The sequence below is a fragment of the Muscardinus avellanarius genome (genome assembly GCF_963383645.1).
Source record: "Muscardinus avellanarius genome assembly, chromosome: X".
In the NCBI taxonomy this organism is placed as follows: domain Eukaryota; kingdom Metazoa; phylum Chordata; class Mammalia; order Rodentia; family Gliridae; genus Muscardinus; species Muscardinus avellanarius.
The window spans coordinates 86,233,606-86,258,635 of NC_137792.1; the positions used below are offsets into that span (position 1 = coordinate 86,233,606).

The window sequence follows — 25,030 nt, forward strand, 5'->3', positions numbered from 1 at the left end:
CTGCCCTATTTTTTATTCTTTATTTTGAAACCAGGTTCCACTGAGTTGCCGAAGGGCTCACTAAGTAGCTGAGGCTGTCCTCGAACCGAGATCCTCTGGTCTCAGCCTCCCAAATGCTGGGATTACAAGCGTGTGCCACCACGCCCAGCAAAAAATTTTAAAAATAAATAAAACAGTTTACATCTTAAGCCGGGCGCAGTGGCACACGCTTGTGATCCCAGCATTCAGGAGACTGAGACAGGAGGATTGGGGTTGGAGAACAGCCTCAGCTACTTAGTGAGGCCCTCTGCAACTCAGTGAGACTCTGTTTCAAAATAAAGAATAAAAAATAGGGCTGGAGGTGTAGCTCGGAGGTAGAATGCCCCTGGGTTCCATCCTCAGTACCGCAAAAAAAAAAAAAAAAAAAAATTACATTTCATGTTCTAAGAAAATGAGATGATCCCACTGGAGTCTTTGAAAGATCATACAGCCGGGCGTGGTGCGCACGCGTGTAATCCCCGCGCTTGGGAGGCTGAGACAGGAGGACCGCGCAGGTTCGAAGCCAGCCTCAGCTACTTAGTGAGGCTCTCAGCAACTTAGTGAGACCCTTTTTCCAAATAAAAATATAAAATACGTCTGGGAGTGTAGCCTGGAGGTAGAAGGGCTTCCAGGAACCCCAGTACCACCGAAAATAAATAAATAAATAAATAAATAAATAAATAAATAAATAAAAGCTAAAACTGCAGACCAGGCAGTCTGGTGCCTGTCAGCGATCCCAGCAGTTGAGAGGCTGAGACAAGGAGGATCACAGGTTTGAGGACAGCCTCGGCCACCTAGTCAGGCCCCCAGCAACTTAGTGAGATTGAGACTCTGTTTCAAAACACAAAATAAAAAGGGCTGGGGGTGTACTCAGAGGTAGAACACCCCTGGGTTCAGTCCCCAGTACCACACGAATAAATAAATAAATATGTTCAAATCAAATCAAAGAAAGAACAACTCTGGTTGCTATGGGGAGACGAGTTAGAAAGCCACTGCTGCTATCCCGACAAAAGAAGGGGTCAAATTCTGGTTTTTTTTTTTTTTTTTTTTTTTTTGTGTGTGTGTGTGTGTACGTACATATACATATACGTACATATATTTGTTGTTGTTGTTTGTTTTGTTTGGGGATTGAACCCAGAAGCACTCTATCTCTGAGCTACACCCCCATCCCTAGTGTGTGTGTGTGTGTGTGTGTGTGTGTGTGTGTGTGTGACTAGGGATTGAACCCAGGGGCATTCTACCTCTGAGCTACACCCAAGTCCTATTTTTTATTCATTATTTGGAAACAGAGTCTAAGTTGCAGAGGGCCTCATGAAGTAGCTGCGCTGGCTGTGATCCTCCCGTCTCAGTCCCTCAAGTACTGGGCTTACGAGAGTGCACCACCACACCTGGCTTATATTTTTATGTTGAAACAGGGTCTAAGTTGTGGAGGGCCTTGCCAGGTTGCTGAAGCCGTCCTTAAACCAGTTTGAGATACTCCTGTCCCGGCATCCCAAGTACTGAGATTACAAGTGTGTGCCACCATGCCCAGGTGATTATGTAGACTTTTTGATTATGTAGATATTTATACAATTTTTCTTGGTAGTGCTAGGCAAGCGCTCTACCACTTAGCCACACTCCCAGATCCGAATTTATTTATTTATTTATTTATTTATTTATTTATTTATTTATTTTTGTGGTAGTAGGGATTGAACCTAGGGGCATGACTTACACCCCCAGGCCTAGTTTTTATTCTTTATTTTGAAACATAGTCACACTGAGTTGAGGAGGGCTTCACTAAGTAGCTGAAGCTGGCATGGCGACCCTCCTGTTTCAGCTTCCCAAGTACTGGGTTTACAAGCATGTGCCAGCACACCTGGCTCTGAATTTAAAATTAATTAATTATTTTTGTGTGTGTGATACTGAGGATGGAACCCAGGGGCCTTTTACTTTTGGGCTACACCCCCGACCTATTTTATACTTTATTTGGAAACCGGGTCTCAATAAGTTGCTGAGAGCCTCACTAAGTAGCTGAGGCTGGCTTCGAACCTGTGAGAACCTCCTGTCTCAGCCTCCCAAGCGCGGGGATTACAAGCGAGCGCCACCACACCCGGCTTCTGAATTTATTTTGAAGGTAAAGCTGACAAGGTTTGCTGGTGGGCTGGATATGGGGTGAAAGGTAAATGGAAGAGCCAATGGGCCTCCAAGATGGATTCCTTGAGCAAACAGGTGGCAGGAGGTACCACTGAGATGGAAAAATACAACTAAAGAAAAGAACATAAAGTCAGGCACAGTGGCACATGTCTGTAATCTCATTACTTGAGAGGTTGAAATAGGAGGATTGCAGGCTCAAGGCCAGTACCAGCAACTTAGCAAGGCCCCTCAGCAACTTAGTGAGACCCTCTTTCAAAATAAAATAAAATAAAAGGGCTGAGCCGGGCATGGTGGCACACACTTGTAATCCCAGTACTTGGGAGACTGACACCAAAGGATAGCAGGTTTGTGGCCAACTTCAGCTACTTAGTGAGGCCCTCTGCAATGTAGAGAGACCCTGTTTCAAAATAAAGAATAAAAAAATAGGTTTGGGGGTTTAGCTCAGAGGCAGAATGCCCCTGGGTTCAATTCCCAGTTCCAAAAAACAAAAGGGGCTGGAGGTATAACTTGGAATTAGAATGCCCCTAGGTTGAACCCCAAGTACTGTGAAAACAGCGCTAGAAATTAAAATTTAAAACAAAAATAATGCAGCCGGGCGTGGTGGCACACGCGTGTAATCCCAGCATTCCGGAGGCTGAGACCTGGAGGATCGCGGTTCGCGGACAGCCTCAGCTACTTAGTGAGGCCCTCTGCAACTCAGTGAGACCCTGTTTCTAAATAAAGATTTAAAATTGGGGGTGTAGCTCAGAGGTCAAATGCCTCTGGGTTCCATTCCCCCGACCTGCAAAAAAAAAAAAAAAAAAAAAATAGGGCATGGGGTGTAGCTTGGAGGTTGAATGCCCATGGGTTTCATCACCAGAACCAAAAACAAAAAAAACAAAAAAAAAAACCCAATACATTGCAGGAAACAGAACTTTGTACTGTAACAAATAGTCATGTAGAACACATGTAAAACCAGCTCTATTGTCAAAAATTACAAAATTGATCACACCCAGGAAGTTCCTCCTGCCCAGCAGGGCAGTGCACAGCTATAATTCTAGTATTTGGGAGCCCAAAGATAGGAAGATCACAGGTTCGAGGTCATTCTCAGCAACTTAGCAAGACTCAGTTTCAAAAAAAAAAAATAGGGGGTGTAGCTCGGAGGTAGAATGCCCCTGGGTTCAATCCCCAGTACCACATACACCAAAAAAGTCCCTTAAACTGGGCATGGTGCTGGCTCGCTTGTAATCCCAGCATTTTGGAGGCTGGGATGGGAGAATCACATTTTGTGGACATCCTCAACTACTACTTACTGAGGCCCTTTGCAACTCAGTGAGACTCTGTTTCAAAATAAAGAATAAAAAATAGGGCTGGGGGTATAGCTCGGAGGTAGAATGCCTCTGAGTTCTATCTCCAGTACCGCAATTAAAAAAAAAAAAAAAATTCTCGCTGCACGCGTGTAATCCCCAGGTTTGGGAGGCGGAGACAGGAGGATCGCGCAGGTTCTAAGCCAGCCATGCTGGCTTAAGAGACCCTGTTTCCAAAAATAAAATGGGATAAAATAAATAAATAAAATAAATGTAACTCGGAGGTAGAAGGGCTTCCAGGAACCCCAGTACCACCCCCCAAAAAACACCTCTCTTGAAGCCAGATATGGTGGCTGATCTATGGAGGCTGGCCTCAAACTTGAGATCCTCCTGTATTAGCCTCCCACATACTGATATTAGTCGTGTGTACCATTATACCTGGCTGATCATGTGTTTGTTTTTGTTTTATATTCTACTGATACAGTGTGTTACAGCAATTTCTAGAAGAGACACTTAAGGGAAGGCATGTGAGAAAAAAACATAGGGCTTTCATGCTTTCTCTGGGTGTGCCAACCTCCAGGTAGGTACCCACACATGTTCAGCAATTCCTAACCTCCCAGAACCCAATCACTTTGTTTTATTTGTGGGGGGAGACTAGGGATTGAACTCAAGGGCATTCTTACCTCTGAGGTATACCACCAACCCTTTTACATTTTTCTTTATTTTAAAACAATTTCTTGCTGAATGACTGCACACTAGCCTCAAAGCTGCGATTCTCCTGTCTCAGCCTCCCATGTACTGGGATTAGAGGTGTGCACCCCCCCCCCGCACCTGACTCCTTTGGGCTTTATGGAGGCTTCATTGTTTAAGCACGATTGATTATACCATTGGCCTTTGGTGATCAACTCAACCTTCAGCCCCTCTACCCTCCCTGGGTCAAAGATTCCAATCCTCTGCTCACCTGTTTGGTTCCATTGGGAACCAGCTCCCATTCTGAGGCTACTCAGGTTCCCACCAAGAGTCATCACTACATTTGAACAAAAGATGCCCGTATCACCCAGGAAATTCTAAGAGATTTGGGAGCACTTTATGAGATGTTCCTTTTTTTTTTTTTTTTTTTTTTTTTTTTTGCGGGTCTGGGGATGGAACCCAGGGGCATTTGACCTCCGAGCTACACCCCTGCCCTATTTTTTATTCTTTATTTTGAAACCGGGTCTCGCTGAGTTGCAGAGGGCCTCACTAAGTAGCTGAGGCTGTCCTCGAACCATGATCCTCCGGGTCTCAGACTCCCGAATGCTGGGATTGCGAACGTGCGCCACCACGCCCGATTGAGATGTTCCTATTTTGTTTTTGATACTGGGGATGGAACCCAGGAGCATTCTACCTCCGAGCTACACCCCCAGCCCTATTTTTTTTTTTATTCTTTATTTTGAAACAGGGTCTCACTGAGGCTGGCCACAAACTGCAATCCTTCGGAATGCTGGGATTACAAATTTGCGCCACCACGCCCGGCTCTTATGAGATGTTTCTATTATTCAGGAAATTTCAAAGGATGGGAGAGCTCTGTATCAGGAACTGGGTTCAAAAACCAAATGTTGGTACGAAAGATTCCCTGAATGAACCTATCTACAAGGGTTTTAGGAGCTCTTCGTCAGAGGTTCAGGGACCCAGTCCAAATATATATCATAATACCGTTGATATTAAACCAAACTTGCATTTCTGGGTCAAATTCCATTTGGTCTAGGTGTAAAAATTATTATTTTATTTATTTATTTATTTTGCTATACTTGGGATTGAATCCAGAGATGAACTAACTTTAAGCTCTATCTCGAATCCTATTTTTTTTTTTTTTTATTTTGAGACAGGATCTTACTAAGTCACCTGGGCTGGCCTCAAACTTACGATATTCCCGTCTCGGCCTCCCAGTTCCTGGGGTTACAGGTGTGTGCCACCGTTACTTTTGTATGTTGTTAGACCCAGTTCCTAATGAGCTAAGTTTCCTGAGAGGCCCTGGTCTGACCAGATAAGCTATCATCCCCCTCTGACCCGGCCTGATCAGTACCTGGGAGACCTGCCCCCTCCTGGTGCCCCTTGGCCAATCAGTGAAAGGGACATTCCCCGCTGACCCCGAACCAATTACCCCAGCCAATTAGTTCAAAGGCATTTCTCCTAGCCTATTAGCCCCCAGCACGTAACCCCAAGCTGGTTTATAACTCTGACCCTGTCCGTGCCCTCTCCCGCCTTTCTCTATCCCCCTCTGCTGCTCTTTCCCTCCCTCTTTCTTTCTTTCTCTCTCTCTTTCTTTGTTTCTTCCTTTCATGCCGGCCCCTCCGATAAATCTCTTGGTGGCTACAAGGGGCTCTCTGGTGTGGTCAAATTTTGTCCTTTCATTTGCTTATTTGGTAATGGGGATTGGACCCATGGTCATTCTACCTACAAGCTTACAGAGGGCCTCACTAAGTAGCTGAGGCTGGCCACAAACCTGCCATCCTAGAATCACAAGCATACACCACCATTCCTGGCTTCCGTTTTTTAACTTTGAAACATGGTCTCAGCCGGGCGTGGTGGCGCACATTTGTAATCCCAGCATTGGGAGGCTGAGACCGGAGGATCGCGGTTCGCTGACAGCCTCAGCTACTTAGTGAGGCCCTCTGCAACTCAGTGAGACCCGGTTTCAAAACAAATAATAAAAAATAGGGTTGGGGGTGTAGCTCGAACGTAGAATGCCCCTGGGTTCCATCCCTAGTACCAGAGAGAGAGAAAGAAAGAAAGAAAGAAAGAAAGAAAGAAAGAAAGAAAGGAAGGAAGGGAGAGAGGGAGGGAAGGAAGGAACATGGTCTCGCTAAATTGCTGCGGCTGTCCTCAAACCTCCTATCCTCCTGTCTCAGGCTCTCAAGTACTGGGACTACAGGCATGGCACACCACACCCAACCCACTTCTTTAAGTGTTTGATAGAAAATGAGGGAATTTAAAAAAATATGGTGAAGGAAGACTTTGCTAAATTTAAATGTGCATTAACTGTTAGTATAAAAAGAAAACATTCAAATCAGGTGTGATGGTGCACAATGTAGTCCCAGTACTTGGCAGCCTGAGACAGGAGGATCATAGGTTCAAGGACAGCCTCAGCAACCTAATGAGAGCCTGTTTCCAAAAAAATAAAATAAAATAAGATAGGGCTGGGGGTGTCCTTGGAGGTAGAATGCTGTTGGATTCAATCCCCAGTAACTAACACACACGCACACACACACACACACACACACACACACAACATTGAAAAATAACACCCAAATACTTTACAAACTTAACATGGGAAAGTAGATGGTGTGATGGGAAATGTTGGTGTTAAAGCACTGAAAATTGCCTGGATTGTTTGGAAGAATGATGCAGGTGCATATTAACTCTAAACTTTTTTTTCTTTTTTCTTGGTACCGGGGATGGAACCCAGGGGCATTCTACCTCCAAGCTACACTCCCAGCCCTATTTTTTAGTCATTTATTTTTATGTTTTTATTTTTATTTTTGGTGGTACTGGGGTTCCTGGAAGCCCTTCTGTCTCTGGGCTACACTCCCAGACCTATTTTATTTTTGGAAACAGGGTCTCTTAAGCCAGCGCGGCTGGCTTCGAACCTGCGCGATCCTCCTGTCTACACCTCCCGAGCGCGGGGATTACAAGCGTGCGCCACCACGCCCGGCTTTTTTTTTTTAATTTTTAAAACAGGGTCTCACACTGGTCTCAGCCTCCCGAATGCTAGGATTACAAGCGTGCGCCACTATGCCCAGCTCAACTCTAAACTTATTAAAATATAAACATATGTGATGAAATTTTAACTCAGTATTAAAATATAGTAAAAGCAAAGTCATGTACAGAAACCAAAAACACAGTAGCAGTCAGGTATGGTAGTACATGCCCGTCATTCCAGTACTTAGGCAGCTGAGACTGGAAGATCACAGGTTAGAGACCAGTCAGAGCAACCTTCCCAAGCCATTTCCAAATAAAAAATAAAATAAGTTTGGGATTGTTGTTTAGAAATAGAATGCCCCCAGGTTCAAATTGCCCCAGTACCATAAAAACAAAAGCAAAACCACAGCAATCAATGAATGAATGAGAAAATCATAATGGAAGTCACGAAAAAGTTTAAATTGAATGACAATAAAGTACATTTAAAAACATGTGAGATAGCCAGCGTGGTGGCGCACGCTTGTCATCCCCGCGCTTGGGAGGCAGAGACAGATGGATCGCGCAGGTTCAAAGCCAGCCTCGCTGGCTTGAGACCCTGTTTCCAAATAAAAATATAAAAATAGGTCTGGGAGTGTAGCTCGGAGGTAGAAGGGTTTCCAGGAACCCCAGTACCACCAAACAAACAAACAAAACCATGTGAGATAGCTGGGTGTGGTGGCACACGTTCGTAATCCCAGCATTCAGGAGGCTGAGGCCTGAGGATCGCAGTTCTTGGACAGCCTCAGCGACTTACTGAGGCCCTCTGCAACTTAGTGAGACCCTGTTTCAAAAATAAAGAATAAAAAAATAGGGCAGGGAGTGTAGCTCAGAGGTCAAATGCCCCTGCGTTCCATCCCCAGACCCGCAAAAAAACAAAACATGTGAGATGCAACCAGGTATGGTGCCACATGCCTGTAATTTCTTTCTTTTTTTTTGTGGTACTAAGGATGGAACCCAGGGGCTTTCTACCTCCATGCTACACTCCCAGACCTGTTTTATATTTTATTTGGAAACAGGGTCTCGCTAAGTTGCTGAGAGCCTCACTAAGTAGCTGAGGCTGGCTTCGAACCCGCACGATCCTCCTGTCTCAGCCTCCCAAGCGCTGGGATTACAAGCGTGCGCCACCATGCCCGACTTGCCTGTGATTTCTTTTGATTACTAATCTCTTACTACTTTTTTGTGTGTGTGCCATAGGAAAAATATTCTTTATTTAAATTTAAAAAGGTTAAGATGTCAGTAACAAGAGTTGTTACTTAAAACATGACAGTTAAGATTTCATTAAAGTTTTTTTTTGTGTGTGTGGTGGTACTAGGGGTGGAACCCAGAGGCTTTCTACCTCTGGGCTATATTCCCAGACCTTTTTTATATTTTATTTGGAAACAGGGTCTCACTAAGTTGCTGAGAGCCTCACTAAGTAGCTGAGGCTGGCTTCGAACCCGTGCGATCCTCTTATCTCAGCCTCCCAAGCGCGGGGATTACAAGCGTGCGCCACCACGCCCGGCTCTCATTAAAGTTTAAAAAAAATTAAAAAGCCTTCTCTGCTGGCTCTTTAATGCACAGCTTCTTCAGTTTTACTGACCTTTTCTTCAGGACATACAGTTGTTGTTAGGATACTTATCTTCCACATCCTCTTTTGGGTCTCTTGAGTCACTTTCACAAACCTGAGTTTTGGGAGTAAAAGTCTTAAGAACAAATGAAGGAAAACGATGCACGTTATCTACGTTCCACACATCAGGGTCAGGAATCTGACTGGCAGCATTAGAAGGCTTTTCATTTGGTTCCACACTTGGAAAAAGTAACTCTGAAAGAATGGCTCGTCATCTACAGCAGTTCTGTTGATACAGTTAGCCTCATGCTCCTTGAGTCTTCCAATTGGGACCGCATGGCAAGCATTATATTTGTGGTTGGCCGTCTTGTAAGCAATCTTTGAAGTTTTCTTTTTACATGATGTCACGTGGTACTGTAACCTGCTGGCTGGCATCCTGTAGTTCGGGACATAAGGACATCCGCTTTTTTTTTTTTTTTTTTTTTTGGTAGTACTGGGGGTGGAACCCAGAGGCTTTCTACTCTCAGGCTATACTCCCAGACCTATTTTCTATTTTATTTGGAAACAGGTCTCACTAAGCTGCTGAGAGCCTCACTAAGTAGCTGAGGCTGGCTTCGAACCTGTGCGATCCTCCTGTCTCAGCCTCCCAAGTGCGGGGATTACAAGCGTGCGCCACCACGCCCGGCAAGGGTTCTGGCTCCGTGAGGCCTTGGAAGGCTGGTGCTTTGCTGCTGTTCAGCAGCATATACCTTTTGGTTTGAACCACCAACATATGTCTTCATTTCCCTCGCTGCAAAACTTGGCAAATAACAATACACACATCATGGGGCTAGAGCAAGGCCAAGTGTGACAATACATATAAAGCACCAGCACTGGGAGGTGAGAAGTGAGCACGTGTGTGCGTGTTTTGCTGAGAATTGAACCCAGGGACATTCTACTTCCAAGCTACACCCCCAGCCCTAATTTTTATTCTTTATTTTATTCTATTATTTGATTTATTTATTTATTTGTAGTACTGGGGATGGAACCCAGGGGCGTTCTACCTCTGAGCTACACCCCCAGCCCTATTTTTTATTCTTTATTTTAAAACAGGGTCTCGCTGAGTCGCAGAGGGCCGAAGTAACTGAGGTTGTCCTCGAACCATGATTCTTCTGTCTCAGCCTCCCAAATGCTAGGGTTACAAGCGTGTGCCACCACACCCAACTTTTATTCTTCATTTTAAAACAGGATCTCAGCTGGGCGGTGGCACACGTTTGTAATCCTAGCATTTGGGTGGCTGATACAGGACGATTGTGCAGGTTGGAAGCCAGCCTCAGCTACTTAGTGAGGCCCTTTGCAACTCAGTGAAACGCTGTTTCAAAATAAAGAATAAAATATAGGAGAAGGGGTGTAGCTCAGAGGTCAAATGTTCCTGGGTTCCATCCCCAGACCTGCAAATAAATAAACAAATAAATAAATAAATAAATAAATAAAAAAGCTGAATCGGACAGGTGTGGTGGCACACACTTATAATCCTAAATCTCACACATTTTAGTGTTAATTACTCCTTTAAATCAGTATCTTGAAGCCAGCATGGTGGCACACACTTGTAATCCCCGCGCTTGGGAGGCTGAGACAGGAGGATCACACAGGTTCGAAGCCAGCCTCAGCTACTTAGTGAGGCTCTCAGCAACTTAGTGAGACCCTGTTTCCAAATAAAAAATATAAAATAGGTCTGGGAGTATAGACCAGAGGTAGAAGGCCTCTACGTTCCACCCCCAGTACCACACACACACAAAGAAAAAAACAATAAATCAGTATCTTGAGCCTGGCACGGTGGCGCAAGCTTGTAATCCCAGCATTTGGGAGGCTGAGACCGGAGGACCATGGTTCGCAGACAGCCTCAGCTACTTAGTGAGGTCCTTTGCAATTCAATGAGACTCAGTTTCAAAATAAAGAATAAAAAATAGGGGTGGGGGTGTAGCTCAGAGGTAGAATGCCCCTGGGTTCCATCCCCAGTACCGAAATATAAATCAGTATCTTGTATGTTTACTAAATATCTGTGAATACTAATCAATACATAGAAAAGAAACTAAGCTGGGCACAGTGGCCCATGTCTGTAATACCAACCCCTTGGGAGACTGAGGACGTAGGGTCACAGGTTCGAGGCCAGCCAGAGCAACATAGTGAGAGCCATTTCACAAAAGAAAAAAAAGATGGCCGGGCGTGGTGGCGCGCACTTGTAATCCCAGCATTTGGGAGGCTGAGACAGGAGGATCGCGGTTCGCAGACAGCCTCAGCTACTTAGTGAGGCCCTCTGCAACTCAGTGAGATCCTGTTTCAAAATAAAGAATAAAAAACAGGGCAGGGGGTGTAGCTCAGAGGTAGAATGCCCCTGGGTTCCATCCCCAGACCCGCAAAAAAAAGAAAAAAGAAAAAAAAAACCGCAATGGATAACACTGGGTTTTTCTGGGAACTAAGCGAAGGTATTACCGCAGAACCTATATTTTGATCTAAAAAAATGGTAAATTTTCAAGATGAATGGATTCAATTCACTTACAAATAGGAGGGCGAGCTCTCTAAGGCTCCAGCCCTCCGGGTCAAAAGGCTGTTGCCGCTTTGTATGCCGGGAGTTGTAGTCCCTGGAAGAGTAGTTCCCAGTCAAGATGGCGGAGTTGCTAATGACGCGAGAAGGGGCGGGCCCCGAGGGAGTCTAGGCCGCGAGGGGATTGGGCGACGCGAGGTTTCGGCAGGCGGGAAGTAAAGACCAGGTGTTAAAACCTTTCCACTGAGGGAAGCCAGGCGCCCTGAAGTCTCGCGAGATCTTGGCGGACCCAATGGAACGTGGAGCCCAGCTTATCACTAGGGGCAATTGTTGGGGGCGGAGCTCTAGTCGGAGCTGCCCGGGAGTCGTAGGTGCCCGGCGTAACGGCGTTGAGGTTGAGCGGCGGCTACGAGGATCGTAATCGTGGCCATGAAGGAAGAGAAGGAGCATAGGCCTAAGGAGAAGCGAGTAACCCTGTTAACGCCCCCCGGAGCCACCAGCTGTAGCGGTGGGGCTTCAGGGGACTGCGCCAAAGGGGAAGATAAGCAAGATCGCAACAAGGAGAAGAAAGAGGCGCTGAGCAAGGTGCCCGGCCGGCTGTTGGCCCGGGAGAGGGCGGGACGGGTCCACAGATCGTGGAGGATGACTGGAAATGGGACTGCCCTCTTCCTCTCCGGAGTTCCCCTCTGTCTCTTTGCCTGAATGAAAATCGCTTTCCTCTCATACACTCAGCCGAAATTGGGGTGATCCCCTTCCGGCCAGATTCCGTGGTGGGAATGAGGGAGAAAGGGGAGATTCCCCAGACGAGGAGGTTTAAATCTAAATTGTGAGATAGTAATGGGGGAGGCAGCGACGGTAGAGAGACCGAGGAATAAGTTTAATTGGGGAGAAGCCGGGCTGGTGGCGCACGCCTCTAATTTCAGCACTTGGGAGGCTGAAACAGAAGTATGGCAGGTTCGAGGCCAGCCTCAGCAATTTAGCAAGACCGTGTTTCAAGACCGTGTTTCAAGTTAAAAAAAAGAAAATTAAAGGCGTGGGGGTTGTAGGTCGGAGGTAAGATGCCCTTGGGTTCAATATCTAGTACCAAAAAAGAAAAAAGGGATTTTATGGCACCCTCAAAAGACCAGGGTCGACCTACTGTCTTGCCACTAGATCTGTTGAAAAACAAGTGAGAAAATATTTCACAACCTTGATAAATTGCGGGGCTGCACGTTAAGAGCAGGACCTGAGATTTTCCTGGCTCCAGGTGGTTTTCAATTTAGTTTTTCTTTTTCGTTTTGTGTGTGTGTGTGTGGGGGGGCACTGGGGGTTGAACCCAGAGGCATTTTGCCTCCAAGCTACACCTGATTTTATTTATTTGCAGACAAGAGTCTTACTAGGTTGCTGAGAGTAACCTCGGCAACCTAGCTGAGGCTGGCTTTGAACCTGAGATGTTCCCGCCTCAGCTTCCCAATTACTGGGATTACAAGCGGATGCCACCACACCCGGCTCTCTTCATTTGTTTTTTAACACGTTACTATTGTGTTTGACTATTTATTTATTTATTTATTTATTTATTTATTTTTTGGTGGTACTGGGAATGGAACCCAAGGGGCATTCTACTTCCAAGCTACACCCCCAGCCCTATTTTTTATTCTTTATTTTGAAACAGGGTCTCACTAAGTTGCAGAGGGCCTATTCACTAAGTGACTGAGGCTGTCTGCTAACCACAATCCTCCTGTCTCAACCTCCCAAATGCTAGGGTTACAAGCGTTCACCACTAGCCCGGCTTAAAGTAATCTTATGTTTTTTTTGTTTTGTTTTGTTTTTTGCGAGTCTGGGGATGGAACTCAGGGGCATTTGACCACCGAGCTACAACCCCTGCCCTATTTTTGTTTTTTTATTTTGAAACAGGGTCACACTAAGTTGCAGAGGACCTCACTAAGTAGCTGAGGCTGTCTGTGAACCGCTATCCTCCTGTCTCAGCCTCCTGAATGCTGGGATTACAAGTGTGCGCCACCACACCCTGCTATCTTATGTTTGTTTGTGTGTGTGTGTGTGTGGGGGGGGGGTACTGGGGGTGGAACCCAGAGGCTTTCTACCTCCAGGCTATACTCCCAGCCTTATTTTATATTTTATTTGGAAACAGGGTCTCACTAAGTTGCTGAGAGCCTCACTAAGTAGCTGAGGCTGGCTTCGAATTTGCGCGATCCTCCTGTCTCAGCCTCCCAAGCGCAGGGATTACAAGCGTGCGCCACCACGCCCTGCTTATCTTATGTTTTAAAGCCGGTCTTTAGGAACTGTGATTCTTTGAGGTTTGTTAGAAAAATTGACTTGTACTAATTTTCTTATTCATTTCTTAAGGTGGTAATTCGAAGATTACCTCCCACTTTGACCAAGGAGCAGCTTCAGGAACATCTTCAACCTATGCCTGAGCATGATTATTTTGAGTTTTTTTCCAATGATACTAGGTAAAGAGAGACAGAAAAAGAAAGAGGGGGGGAAGGGTAAATGAAAACAGATTTCTCCCATTTTGTTTGTCCTTCTAATGTTTTCTATTTTAGTTTTTGAGCCTGGCTCTTTAATATATGCATACATGTGATTCCGCTAGACACCTGCAAGCACACTTACATAATTGCTTTCCTCTCTGCAGTCTGTATCCTCATATGTATGCCAGAGCATACATCAACTTTAAAAACCAAGAGGACATTATTTTGTTCAGGGATCGCTTTGATGGTTATGTATTCCTTGACAATAAAGGTGAGTCTTGGTAACTAAACTAGGAGGGGAGTTTGTCCTTTTTATGTTGAAGGCAGTATGTGCATCGGTATTTTCTCTATGTCTTTGTAGGTAGCTTTTCTAAACTCCTTAGGTGATAAAATGCAACATTTAAAGAGTTCTACATGTTTGATAAACTTATTGCAGTCTTATAAAGTTGACAGCTCTGTAACGTTTTTATTAACTTGCTCTCTTTAGTTTGACTAACCGAATGAAATTGCCACTGTAATCTCCTTATGGGACAGATTTTTTTTTTGGTCCTGGATTATATCTGCTGTTTGTTTTGTCTATTTAGTTTCAGCAGCAATACTGATAAAGGATGCTTGAAATTTGTATGACAAGTTATTTATTCATTTATTTTGCGGAACTAGGGATTGACCCAGGGGCATTCTACTTATGAGCTATACTCCCAGCCCTATTTTCTTTTCATTTTGAAACAGGGTCTTGCTAGGTTAATGAGCGTCTCACTACTTGCTGAGGCTGTCCTCAAACCTGCAATCCTTGCCGGGAGTGGTGGCGTACGCTTGTAATCTCCGCGCTTGGGAGGCTGAGACAGGAGGAGCTCAGGTTCCCAGCTGGCTTCAGCAACTTAGACCCTGTTTCAAAGTAAAGAATAAAAAATAGGGCTCAAGGTGTAACTTGGAAGTAGAATGCCCCTGGGTTCAATCTCCAGTACTAAAAACAAATTAAGTAAATAAAAAGGGCTGAGCTGGCCGGGCGTGGTGGCGCATGCTTGTAATCCCCGCGCTTGGGAGGCGGAGACAGGAGGATCGCGCAGCTGTTTTAGGAGACCCTGTTTCCAAATAAAAATGTAAAAATAGGTCTGGGAGTATAGCCCGGAGGTAGAAGGGCTTCCAGGAACCCCAGTACCACCGATAAAAAAAAACCTTCAATCCTCGTGTCTCAACCTTCCACATACTGGAATTACAAGCATGTGCCACCAAGTCCAGCTAAGTTTCAGTCTATTGTCATGACATTAATGTTTTTGAAAAGAGAATTTAAGTTAACATTGTAAAACAAGGCCAAAGTCAGCCAGGTAGCGGAGGCCCTTCATAGTCAGGCATCACTTCTGTTTTCTCCGCATGTCTTTGATAATGTCTCTTTGCTTCAGTCTGTTTTATCTATTCCACTCTTTCTCAAATCACATTTATTAAGCTAAGCTGATTCTGCATTTGCCACGATTTCCAAAACTACATTTCCTCCATGATTTCTTTGTGATACATTCTGGTCAGTTCTACTTATTTTCTTCTGGTTCTTTTCTATAGGCCAGTGATCGAAGGGTAATATTTTATATCTTGTATAACACTGTTCTATGGCAGAAATCTGGTGTGTTTTTTTCTTTTCTTTTTTTTTTTTTTTTTTTTTGTGCTGGTCTGGGGATGGAACCCAGAGGCATTTGACCTCCAAGCTATACCCCCTGCCCTCTTTTGTTATTCTTTATTTTGAATAAAGGGTCTCATAAAGTTGCGGAGGGCCTCACTAGGTAGCTGAGGCTGTCCGCGAACCGCTATCCTCTGGTCTCAGACTCCCGGATGCTGGGATTACAAGCGTGTGCTACCACGCCTGGCTTTGGTGTATTTTTTCTACTAAGAATTTAACCTTTTGTGTGTGTGTGTGTGGTACTGGGGATGGAATGCAGGGGACTTCTACCTCCGGGCTACACTCCCAGACTTATTTTATATTTTGTTTGGAAACAGGGTCTCACTAAGTTGCTGAGAGCCTCACTAAGTAGCTGAGGCTGGCTTCAAACCTGTGCGATCCTCCTGTCTCAGCCTCCCAAGCGCGGGAATTACAAGCGTGTGCCACCACGCCCGGCTTATTCTTTATTTTTGAAATAGGGTCTCACTAAGTTGTAGAGGGCCTCACTAAGTAGCTGAGTCTAGCTTCAAACCTGCATGATCCTCCTGTCTCAGCCTCCCAAATACTGAGATTACAAGTGTGTGCCACCACGCCCAGCTCCTTTTTCTTTTTTCTAATTGAGATATATACCAGAAATTCACCCATTTACATCAATTCAATGTTTTTTGTTTGTTTTTTGTTCTTTTGCGGGTCGGGGGATGGAACCCAGAGGCATTTGGCCTCCGAGCTACACCCACTGCCCAATTTTTTATTCTTTATTTTGAAACAGGGTCTCACTGAGTTGCAGAGGGTCTCACTAAGTAGCTGAGGCTGTCTCCGAACCGTGATCCTCTGGTCTCAGCCTCCCGAATGCTGGGATTACAAGTGTATGCCACCACGCCTGGCCTTCAATTGGTTTTTAGTATGTTAACAAAGTTACACAACCATCACTAATTCCAGAATATTTTCACCACCCCAAAAGACACCCGTATATATTAGTACTATCTCCTATTGTCCCCTTCTCCCAGCCCCTGACAACCACTAATCTATGTTCTTTCTCTATGGATTTCCTTAATCAGAACATTTTTTTGTGTGGTGCTGGGGATCAAACCCAGGGGCATTCTACCTCCGAACTACACTCCCAGCTCACTTGAATTTTTATTCTTTGTGTGTGTGTGTGTGTGGTGGTACTGGGGATGGAACACAGTGGCCTTCTACCTCCAGGCTATACTCTCAGACCTATTTTATATTTTATTTGGAAACGGGGTCTCTTAAGCCAGTTGAGGCTGGCTTTGAACTTGCACGATCCTCTTGTCTCCGCCTCCCAAGCGCGGGGATTACAAGCTTGTGCCACCAAGCCCGGCTTATTCTTTATTTTAAAATAAGGGTCTCACTAAGTTGCAGAGGGCCTTACTAAGTGGTTGAGACTGGCCATGGACCGCAGATCCTCCTGTCTCAGCCTCCCAAGTACACTAGGATGACAAGTGTGCACCACCATGCCTGGCTTATTCTGGACATTTCATAAAAAGAACCATACCATATTTGGTCTTTTGTGACTAGTTTCTTTTTTTGTTTGTATATGCTACTAGGGATTGAACCCAGGGGCATTCTACCTCTGGGATACCCCCCATGCAGCCCTTTTTATTTTTTCATTTGGGAACAGTCTTGCTTGGTTGCTGAAAGCTCCACTATGTTGCCAAAGCTGTCCTCAAATCTGGGATCCTTCAGTCTTGGCTTCCCATTACTGAGATTACAGGTGTGCCCCACCACGTCCGGCTATGACTGTTTTTTTGTTTTTTGTTTTTTTTTTTTTTACTTTGCATAGTGTTTGCAAGGTTCATCCATATCATACCATGCATCATTGCCTCATTCTTTTTCATTTTTTGTATTATTTCAATTGCGGTCAAATTTATGTAACACTATCTTGTACAGCAGTTAACTTGTTAAATGTACAATTCAAAACCAGGTGAGCCGGGCGTGGTGGTGCATGCTGGTAATCCCAGCATTTGGGAGGCTGAGACAGGAGGATCACGGTTTGCAGACAGCCCTGGGTTCCATCCCCATTACTGCAAAAAAAAAAAAAAAAAAACTAGGGCTGGGAGTGTAGCTCAGTGGTAAAATACCCCTGGGTTCCATCCCTAGTACTGAAAAAAAAAACCAGATGAAAAGACACATTTGGGAGGCTGAGACAGGAGGAGCTCAGGTTCCCAGCTGGCTTCAGCAACTTAGACCCTGTTTCAAAGTAAAGAATAAAAAATAGGGCTCAAGGTGTAACTTGGAAGTAGAATGCCCCTGGGTTCAATCTCCAGTACTAAAAACAAATTAAGTAAATAAAAAGGGCTGAGCTGGCCGGGCGTGGTGGCGCACGCTTGTAATCCCCGCGCTTGGGAGGCGGAGACAGGAGGATCGCGCAGGTTCGAAGCCAGCCGCGCGCGCTGGCTTAGGAGACCCTGTTTCCAAATAAAAATGTAAAAATAGGTCTGGGAGTGTAGCTCGGAGGTAGAAGGGCTTCCAGGAACCCCAGTACCACAAAAAAAAGGGGGGGCTGAGCTGTAGCTTGGAGGTAGAATGTTCGATCCCCACTACTGCCAAAAAAAAAGACAGTTCATTAGTCTGAGCAACCAGTCTTTAGAGCTTTATCTTACAAAACTGACAGCTATACCATTAAGCTACTCCCCATCTCTCTGCACACCCCAATTCCATCGTTTTTACTGCCTATTAATTTGACTACCCAGAGTACCTCATATAAGTGGAATCATACAGTGTCTTTTTGGTACTGGCTTCATCTAGCATAATGTCCTTAAGGTTTATCCACATTGTAGAATGTATAAGAACAGCTTTTTTGTGTGTACCTGTGAGCTATACCCCCAGCCCTATTTTATTCTTATTATTAAACAAGAACTTATCTCACTAGGTTGATGAGAGTTTCACTACTTGCTGAAGCTGTCCTCAAACCTGTGATCCTCTTGTCTCAGCCTCCCAAGTACTGAGATTACAAGCATGCACCACCACGCCAGCCTTAGCCTTCATTTTTTTTTCTTGGTGGTACTGGGCATGGAACCCTTCTACTTCTGGGCTACACTCCCAGACCTATTTTTTTGTGTGTGGTACTGGGGGGGTGGAACCCATAGACCTTCTACCTCTGGGCTATACTCCCAGACCTATTTTATATTTTATTTGGAAACAGGGTCTAAGTTGCTGAGAGCCTCACTAAGTAGCTGAGGCTGGCTTCGAACCCGTGCAGTCCTCCTGTCTCCGCCTCCTAAGTGCGGGGATTACAAGCGTGCGCCACCACGCCTGGCTCCAGACCTATTTTTATATTTTTTTATTTGAAAACAGGGTCTCTTAAGCCAGCATGGCTGGCTTCAGACCTGTGCCATCCTCCTGTCTCCACCTCCCAAGCACAGGGATTACAAGCGTGCACCACCACGCCCGGCCTTAGTCTTCATTTTTAATGCAGTCATATGTATATATTGTACCTCTTAAGAGCTGCACCATTTTATATGCATACGAATAAAACATTCCAATTCCCCCACATCCGCACTAGTATCCCCACATCCTCACCAATACTTGCTCTTTTCTGTTTACTAGTAGCAGCCATCTTAGGCAGGCCTGGTGGCACACACCTCTGATCCCAGTACTTGGGAGGTTGAGACAGGAGGATCACAGGTTCCCCTGTTTCAAATAAAATAGGGCTGAGTGTGTAGCTCAGAGACAGAATGTACATGAGTTTAATTTCTAGTAACACACACATAAAAAACAGTGGCCATTATTAATGGGCTGCATCTCATTGTGGTTTGAATTTGTATTTTCCTAATAATGAGTAACATTGAGCATCTTTCCATATGTTTTTTGTCCGGTTGTACATTATCTTTAGAGATTTTCTTTGGCATAGAACTAGGCAAGCTCTACCACTGAGCTCTGTCTTCAACCTTGGGCTTTTTTGTTTGTGTGTGTGTGATACCAGGGGACAGAACCTAGAGGCATTCTGCCTCCAAGAGCTACACCCCCCCCAAACCTATTTTATTTTTTTTATTTTACTCTTTGTGGTACTGGAGATGAAACCAAAGACATTCTACCCTTGATCTGCACCCCCCAGCCCTATTTTTTATTTTTATTTTGAAACAGGGTCTTGCTAGGTTGATGAAAGTCTCACTACTTGTTGAGGCTTTTCTCAAACTTAGGATCCTCCCCTCGCAACCTCCCAAGTATTGAGATTACAGGTGTACTCCACCACGCCTGGCTTCTTTTGACTTTTTTTTTTTTTTTTTTGCAGTACTGGGGATAGAGCCCAGGGACATTCTACCTCTGAGCTACACCCCCCCCCCCGTCCCTATTTTGAAACGGGGTCTCACTGAGTTGCAAAGGGCTGAGGCTATTTGCGTACTGAGATCCTCTCCTCTCAGCCTCCCAAATGCTGGGATTACAAGCATGTGCCACCACACCCAGCCTCTGACCTTTTTTTCTTGTGTGTGGTACTGGGGGTGGAACCCAAGGGCTTTTCTACCTCTGGCTACACTCCCAGACCTATGTTATACTTTATTTTGAAACAGGGTCTCACTAGGTTTCTGAGAGCTTCACTAAGTTTTTGAGAGCCTCACTAAGTTTCTGAGAGCCCAGCTCCAGCCTTTGAACATTTTTAATGGGGCTGTTTGTGGGGGTTTTTTTTGGGGGGGGTTTGTTTTTTGCGGGTCTGGGGATGGAACCCAGGGGCATTTGACCTCCGAGCCACATCCCCTGGCCTATTTTTATTCTTTATTTTGAAACAGGGTCGCACTAAGTTGTTGGGGCCTCACTAAGTAGCTGAGGCTGTCCACGAACCATGATCCTCTGGTCTCAGCCTCCTGAATGCTGAGATTACAAGTGTGCACCCCCACCACAGCGGCCACAGACACACAGCGGGAGGCTGGGGTTTTTTTTTTGTGTGTGTGTGTGTGTGTGTGTGTGTGTGTGTGTGGGGGTGGTACTGAGAGTGGAACCCAGAGGCTTTCTACCTCTGGGCTATACTCCCAGCACTGTTTCATATTTTATTTGGAAACAGGGTCTAACTAAGTTGCTGAGAACCTAAGTAGCTGAGGCTGGCTTCGAACCTGCACAATCCTCCTGTCTCAGCCTCCCAAGCATGGGCATTACATGTGGGCTGTTTGTGTTTTGTTATTGATTTGTAGGAGTTTTTTATGTTTCAGAAATTACCCCTTGTCAGGCAATAGGATTTGCAAATTACTTTCTTTCACTCCATGAGTTACCCTTTTATTCTGTTGATTGTGTCCTTTCATGCACAGAAGTTTTTGTTTTTTTTGGTGGTACTGGGTGGTGGAACCCAGAGGCTTTCTACCTCCGGGCTATACTCCCAGACCTATTTTTATTTGGAAACAGGGTCTCACTAAGTTGCTGAGAGTCTCACTAAGTAGCTGAGGCTGGCTTCGAACCTGTGCGACCCTCCTGTCTCAGCCTCCCAAGCGCAGGGATTACAAGCGTGCACCACCACGCCCGGCTTTTTTTTTTGGTTCTGGGGGTGGAACCCAAGGACATTCTACCTCGAGCCACATCCCCAGCTCTATTCTTTATTCTTTATTTTGAAACAGGGTCTCACTGGGTTGCAAAGGGCCTCAGTAAGTAGTTGAGGCTGGCTTCGAACCTGCACAATCCTCCTGTCTCAGCCTCCCAAATACTGGGATTATAAGCATGCACCGCCACGCCCGGCTCCAGAAGTTTTTTATTTTGTATGACACAATTCATTTTCTACCAAGATGCATTTTATTTGATTCTTTTAAGATCACTTAACATGAAATTTACTCCTTTTTTTTTTTTTTTTTTTTTTTTTTTTTTGCAGTACTGGGGATTAAACCTGGGCGCATCCTACCTCTGAGTTCACCACAAGCCCTATTTTTTATTCTTTTTTTTTTTTTTTGGTGGCCCTGGGGATGGAACCCAGTGGCCTTCTACCTCCGGGCTACATTCCCAGACCTATTTTATATTTTATTTGGAAACAAGGTCTCTTAAACCAGCTGAGGCTGGCTTCAACCCTGCGCAATCCTCCTGTCTCAGCCTCCCAAGCACGGGATTACAAGCGTGCGCCACCATGCCCGGCTTTTATTCTTTATTTTTGAACAGGGTCTCACTAAGTTGCAGAGGGCCTCATTTAGTGAAGCCTTATTTCAAAATAGAGCTGAGGTTGCAGTTCAGAGATATCCTTGGGTTCAATCCTCAGTATTAAAAAAAAAAAAAAACCACTTTTTAGAAGTTGAATTTGGTGGGGATGGTGGTTCATGTCTGTTGTCCCAATATTTAGGAGGCTGAGGCAAGTGGATCACAGTTTTGAGGTGAGTACATGGTAACTTAGCAAGATCCATCTTAAAATAAAAGGGACTGGGGGTCTAGTTCCATAGTAAAATGCCCGTGGATTCAAACCCCAGTATCACCAAAAAAGGAAGTTGTATTATTATTATTTTTTTGATGGTACTGGGGTTCCTGGAAGCCCTTCTACCTCCGGGCTACACTCCCAGACCCATTTTATACTTTTTTATTTGGAAACAGGGTCTCCTAAGCCAGCGCGCGCGGCTGGCTTCGAACCTGCACGATCCTCCTGTCTCTGCCTCCCAAGCGCGGGGATTACAAGCGTGTGCCACCACGCCCGGCTTGTATTATTATTATTATTTATGGTACTGGAGATTGAACCCAGGGGCATTCTACTTCCAAGTCCTATTTTATTTTTTATTTTGAAACAGAGTCCTACTAAATTGTGGAAGGTTTCACTAAGTAGCTGAGGCTGGCTACAAACCTGCAATCCTCTTGTCTCAACCTCCCAAATACTGCAGTTACAAGCATGTGCTACCATGCCCAGCTAGGAAGTTAAATTTAAATGAATATTTTACCTCCTTGCCATTTCTTTATCTTTTTGCGATAAGGCCTTACTACGTTGCCCAGGATCATCTCAAACTCTTGGGCCCAAGCAGTCCTCCTGCCTTAGACTCCCACGTAGTTGGTACTATAAATGCGTGCCACCACCACATCCTACTTGCATCTGTATCGTGAATTGTGTTATCAGTGTGCATTTGGGGCCCCCTGGGTAGCCTGTTGATTCCAGTTGTGCCATTGTGATTTATACACTTTGGGAGACCTCTTCTATCTGACTATCACTTATGGAGGCCTAGAAAACAGCGGGTTGATATCTTTATATTCGCTTTTGACATTTTCTTTCTTTAAACAGGTCAAGAATATCCTGCTATCGTAGAATTTGCACCTTTTCAAAAAGCTGCAAAAAAGAAGACTAAGAAAAGAGATACCAAAGTTGGGACCATTGATGATGGTACAGTATAGCTCTGGTTACATAATGCTATTGCCATGAGCTTTTCTTTTAAAAATGAATGCCTTTAGCTGCACCTGGTGGCGCATGCTTATAATCCCAGTACCTGGGAGTCTGAGACAATATAATTGCAGGTTTGTAGCCAGCCTCAGTGACTTAGTGAGGCCATCTGCAACTTACTGAGACCCGTTTTCCAAATAAAAGAATAATATAGATCCGGGGATAGAGCTCAGAGATAGAATGCCCCTAGGTTCCGTCCCCAGTACCACCAAAAGAATAAAAAAAAAAATGCCTTTGAGAGAATTAGACTCCAGTACTTGAAATTCAGAAACACACAGAATAAAGATGATGAGAAGTGTTGTTCCAGTGGAAGCTTCAATTGTTAGAATGGATTTTCTGCAGTTTTTTCAACTTGCTTTGGCTAGTGACTTTTTTCCCCCTCTCCCACTGAGCTGTATAGTATTGGCTACTACTAAGTCATAATGGATTTATTAATTAGAAGATATTGGGAAAAACCACATTTCCAAGTATAACACGCCTGTTCCTTGAGGTTTCTTACCACAGTTAAAATAATATATTTGATTTTTAGTTTCCATTATCTTTATAAATAGAAAAGTTGGAGTTACGATAGAAAAATGTCTGTACCCAAATAATGTCACATAAAGTAGCTAAACTTATCAGTACTATCTTCTAGGCTTTGAATATGTAGTTAATTGCACACACAACAATTAGGTTGAACAGAAATACAGGGAGCAGAAAGCTGGAAGAATTGCCATGTTGGGTAAACCAGCCCTAGCTTTCCAGATGTCTGTAATGCTATGCCAGACGATTGTTCTGTCACTCTCGTTATGTTGGATAAGAACTGAGCCCCAACACATCAGAGAGTGATATTTAGGATCATTTAGTTGAATTAGCATCATTTGTTACCATAACAAGCATGTCAGTAAACAGTAAAGACTCAGCAATACAGCCGCTCGTTGTTGATACTGTAGATTTAGATATGGAAGCCAGATCAAGCGACGTGCCCAGCAGTGTTCGAAACAAGCAATATCATGACTCAGACGTATTTCTCTTTCTGATGTCCGAGGTTTCTAGGAGACAACTCCAAGGATTCCTGTCACTTCCAATGCCACATCTAGGATTTACTGTCGCCCCTAATTGATCTTTTTGGAACGCCAATATTTTTTATGTTGAGTTTACTTAAAGTGAGGTTTGGCTATCCAGGAATTGCTTACATTACTCTCTGAAGGTTCCAGAACTATAACTTTTTGTTCTCCCGTGAAGTGTGACTCTGGATTAGTATGAGCATGAGTTACCAGCCAGCTCTTACCATCCCCGTTGAGAATGCTCTAAAGTATGCTGTCTCATTTTCCTGGCCCCTATGTTATACCATATTCCTATACTGGGGCCTGGTAATAGGACCTCTGAGATCAGTGACCTGTGAAGCCCTAAATCATGTCTTGTGTATCGGTGGGTGGGGGTTCGGCCTTCCATGAGGTAGTAGAAAAGTCTCCTAGATAATGTCTGTTTTGTTTAAAGTCTCTTTTTTCTTAAATGATCGTTTAGATCCAGAATACAGAAAATTTTTGGAGAGTTATGCCACAGATAATGAGAAAATGACTTCTACTCCTGAGACACTGCTAGAGGAAATAGAAGCCAAAAATAGAGAATTAATAGGTAAGCGGGCGGAAGGAATTGGAGCAATGGCTTTTTCATCAGGATATCTAGGCCTCACTCCGTCTTCCCTTTGTTGGCTGTGTGACCTCGGGGAAGTCACTCTCTTCTGTAAGATTTTTTTTTCTGAAAAATATAGCTGATGGTATTTGTCTCACAGGATTATAAGAATACAACATCTGGGTGTGGTGGTACACACTTGTAATCCCAACATTCAGGAGGCTGAGACAGGAGGATCGTGGTTTGCAGACAGCCTCAGCTACTTAGGCCCTTCACAATTTAGTGAGACCCTGTTTAAAGATAAAGAGTAAAAAGTAGGGCATAGGGTATAGCTCGGAGATCAAATGCCCCTAGGTTCCATCCCCAGACCCGCAAAAAAAAAGAATCCAAGCCGGGCGTGGTGGCGCACACTTGTAATCCCAGCATTCGGGAAGCTGAGACCGGAGGATCGCGGTTCGCGGACAGCCTCAGCTACTTAGTGAGGCCCTCTGCAACTCAGTGAGACCCGGTTTCAGAATAAAGAATAAAAAATAGGGCAGGGGGTGTAGTTCGGAGGTCGAATGCCCCTGGGTTCCATCTCCAGACCCACACACACAAAAAAAGAATACAACAATAAGATGGGACCTACAAAGTGTCACACAAGTGTAATATAAATATAAGTTTTAAGATTCATGGCCAGGTCGAGATAGGAGGATCATAGTTTATGGCCAGCCTCAGCTACTTATAGTGAG

The 25,030-nt window shown here is 44.7% G+C and overlaps 2 protein-coding genes across 3 annotated transcripts in view; both read left to right on the forward strand.

Moving 5' to 3' along the window:
- RNF113A (ring finger protein 113A) overlaps positions 1-11,645 on the forward strand; it is a gene marked incomplete at both ends in the record, with an annotated part of 18,905 nt that extends 7,260 nt beyond the window's left edge. Inside the window, 1 exon segment of the mRNA XM_080718957.1 lies at positions 11,478-11,645. Within this exon segment, the coding sequence (XP_080575083.1) occupies positions 11,478-11,645 (168 nt within the window).
- An 8-nt stretch (positions 11,646-11,653) lies between these two features.
- UPF3B (UPF3B regulator of nonsense mediated mRNA decay) overlaps positions 11,654-25,030 on the forward strand; it is a gene marked incomplete at both ends in the record, with an annotated part of 28,046 nt that continues 14,669 nt past the window's right edge. For both annotated transcript variants that reach the window (XM_080719167.1, XM_080719166.1), the window contains 5 exons: positions 11,654-11,809; positions 13,568-13,674; positions 13,857-13,963; positions 22,530-22,628; positions 24,192-24,302. In XM_080719167.1, coding sequence (XP_080575293.1) covers positions 11,654-11,809; positions 13,568-13,674; positions 13,857-13,963; positions 22,530-22,628; positions 24,192-24,302 — 580 coding nt within the window. The remainder of the gene's footprint in view (positions 11,810-13,567; positions 13,675-13,856; positions 13,964-22,529; positions 22,629-24,191; positions 24,303-25,030) is intronic.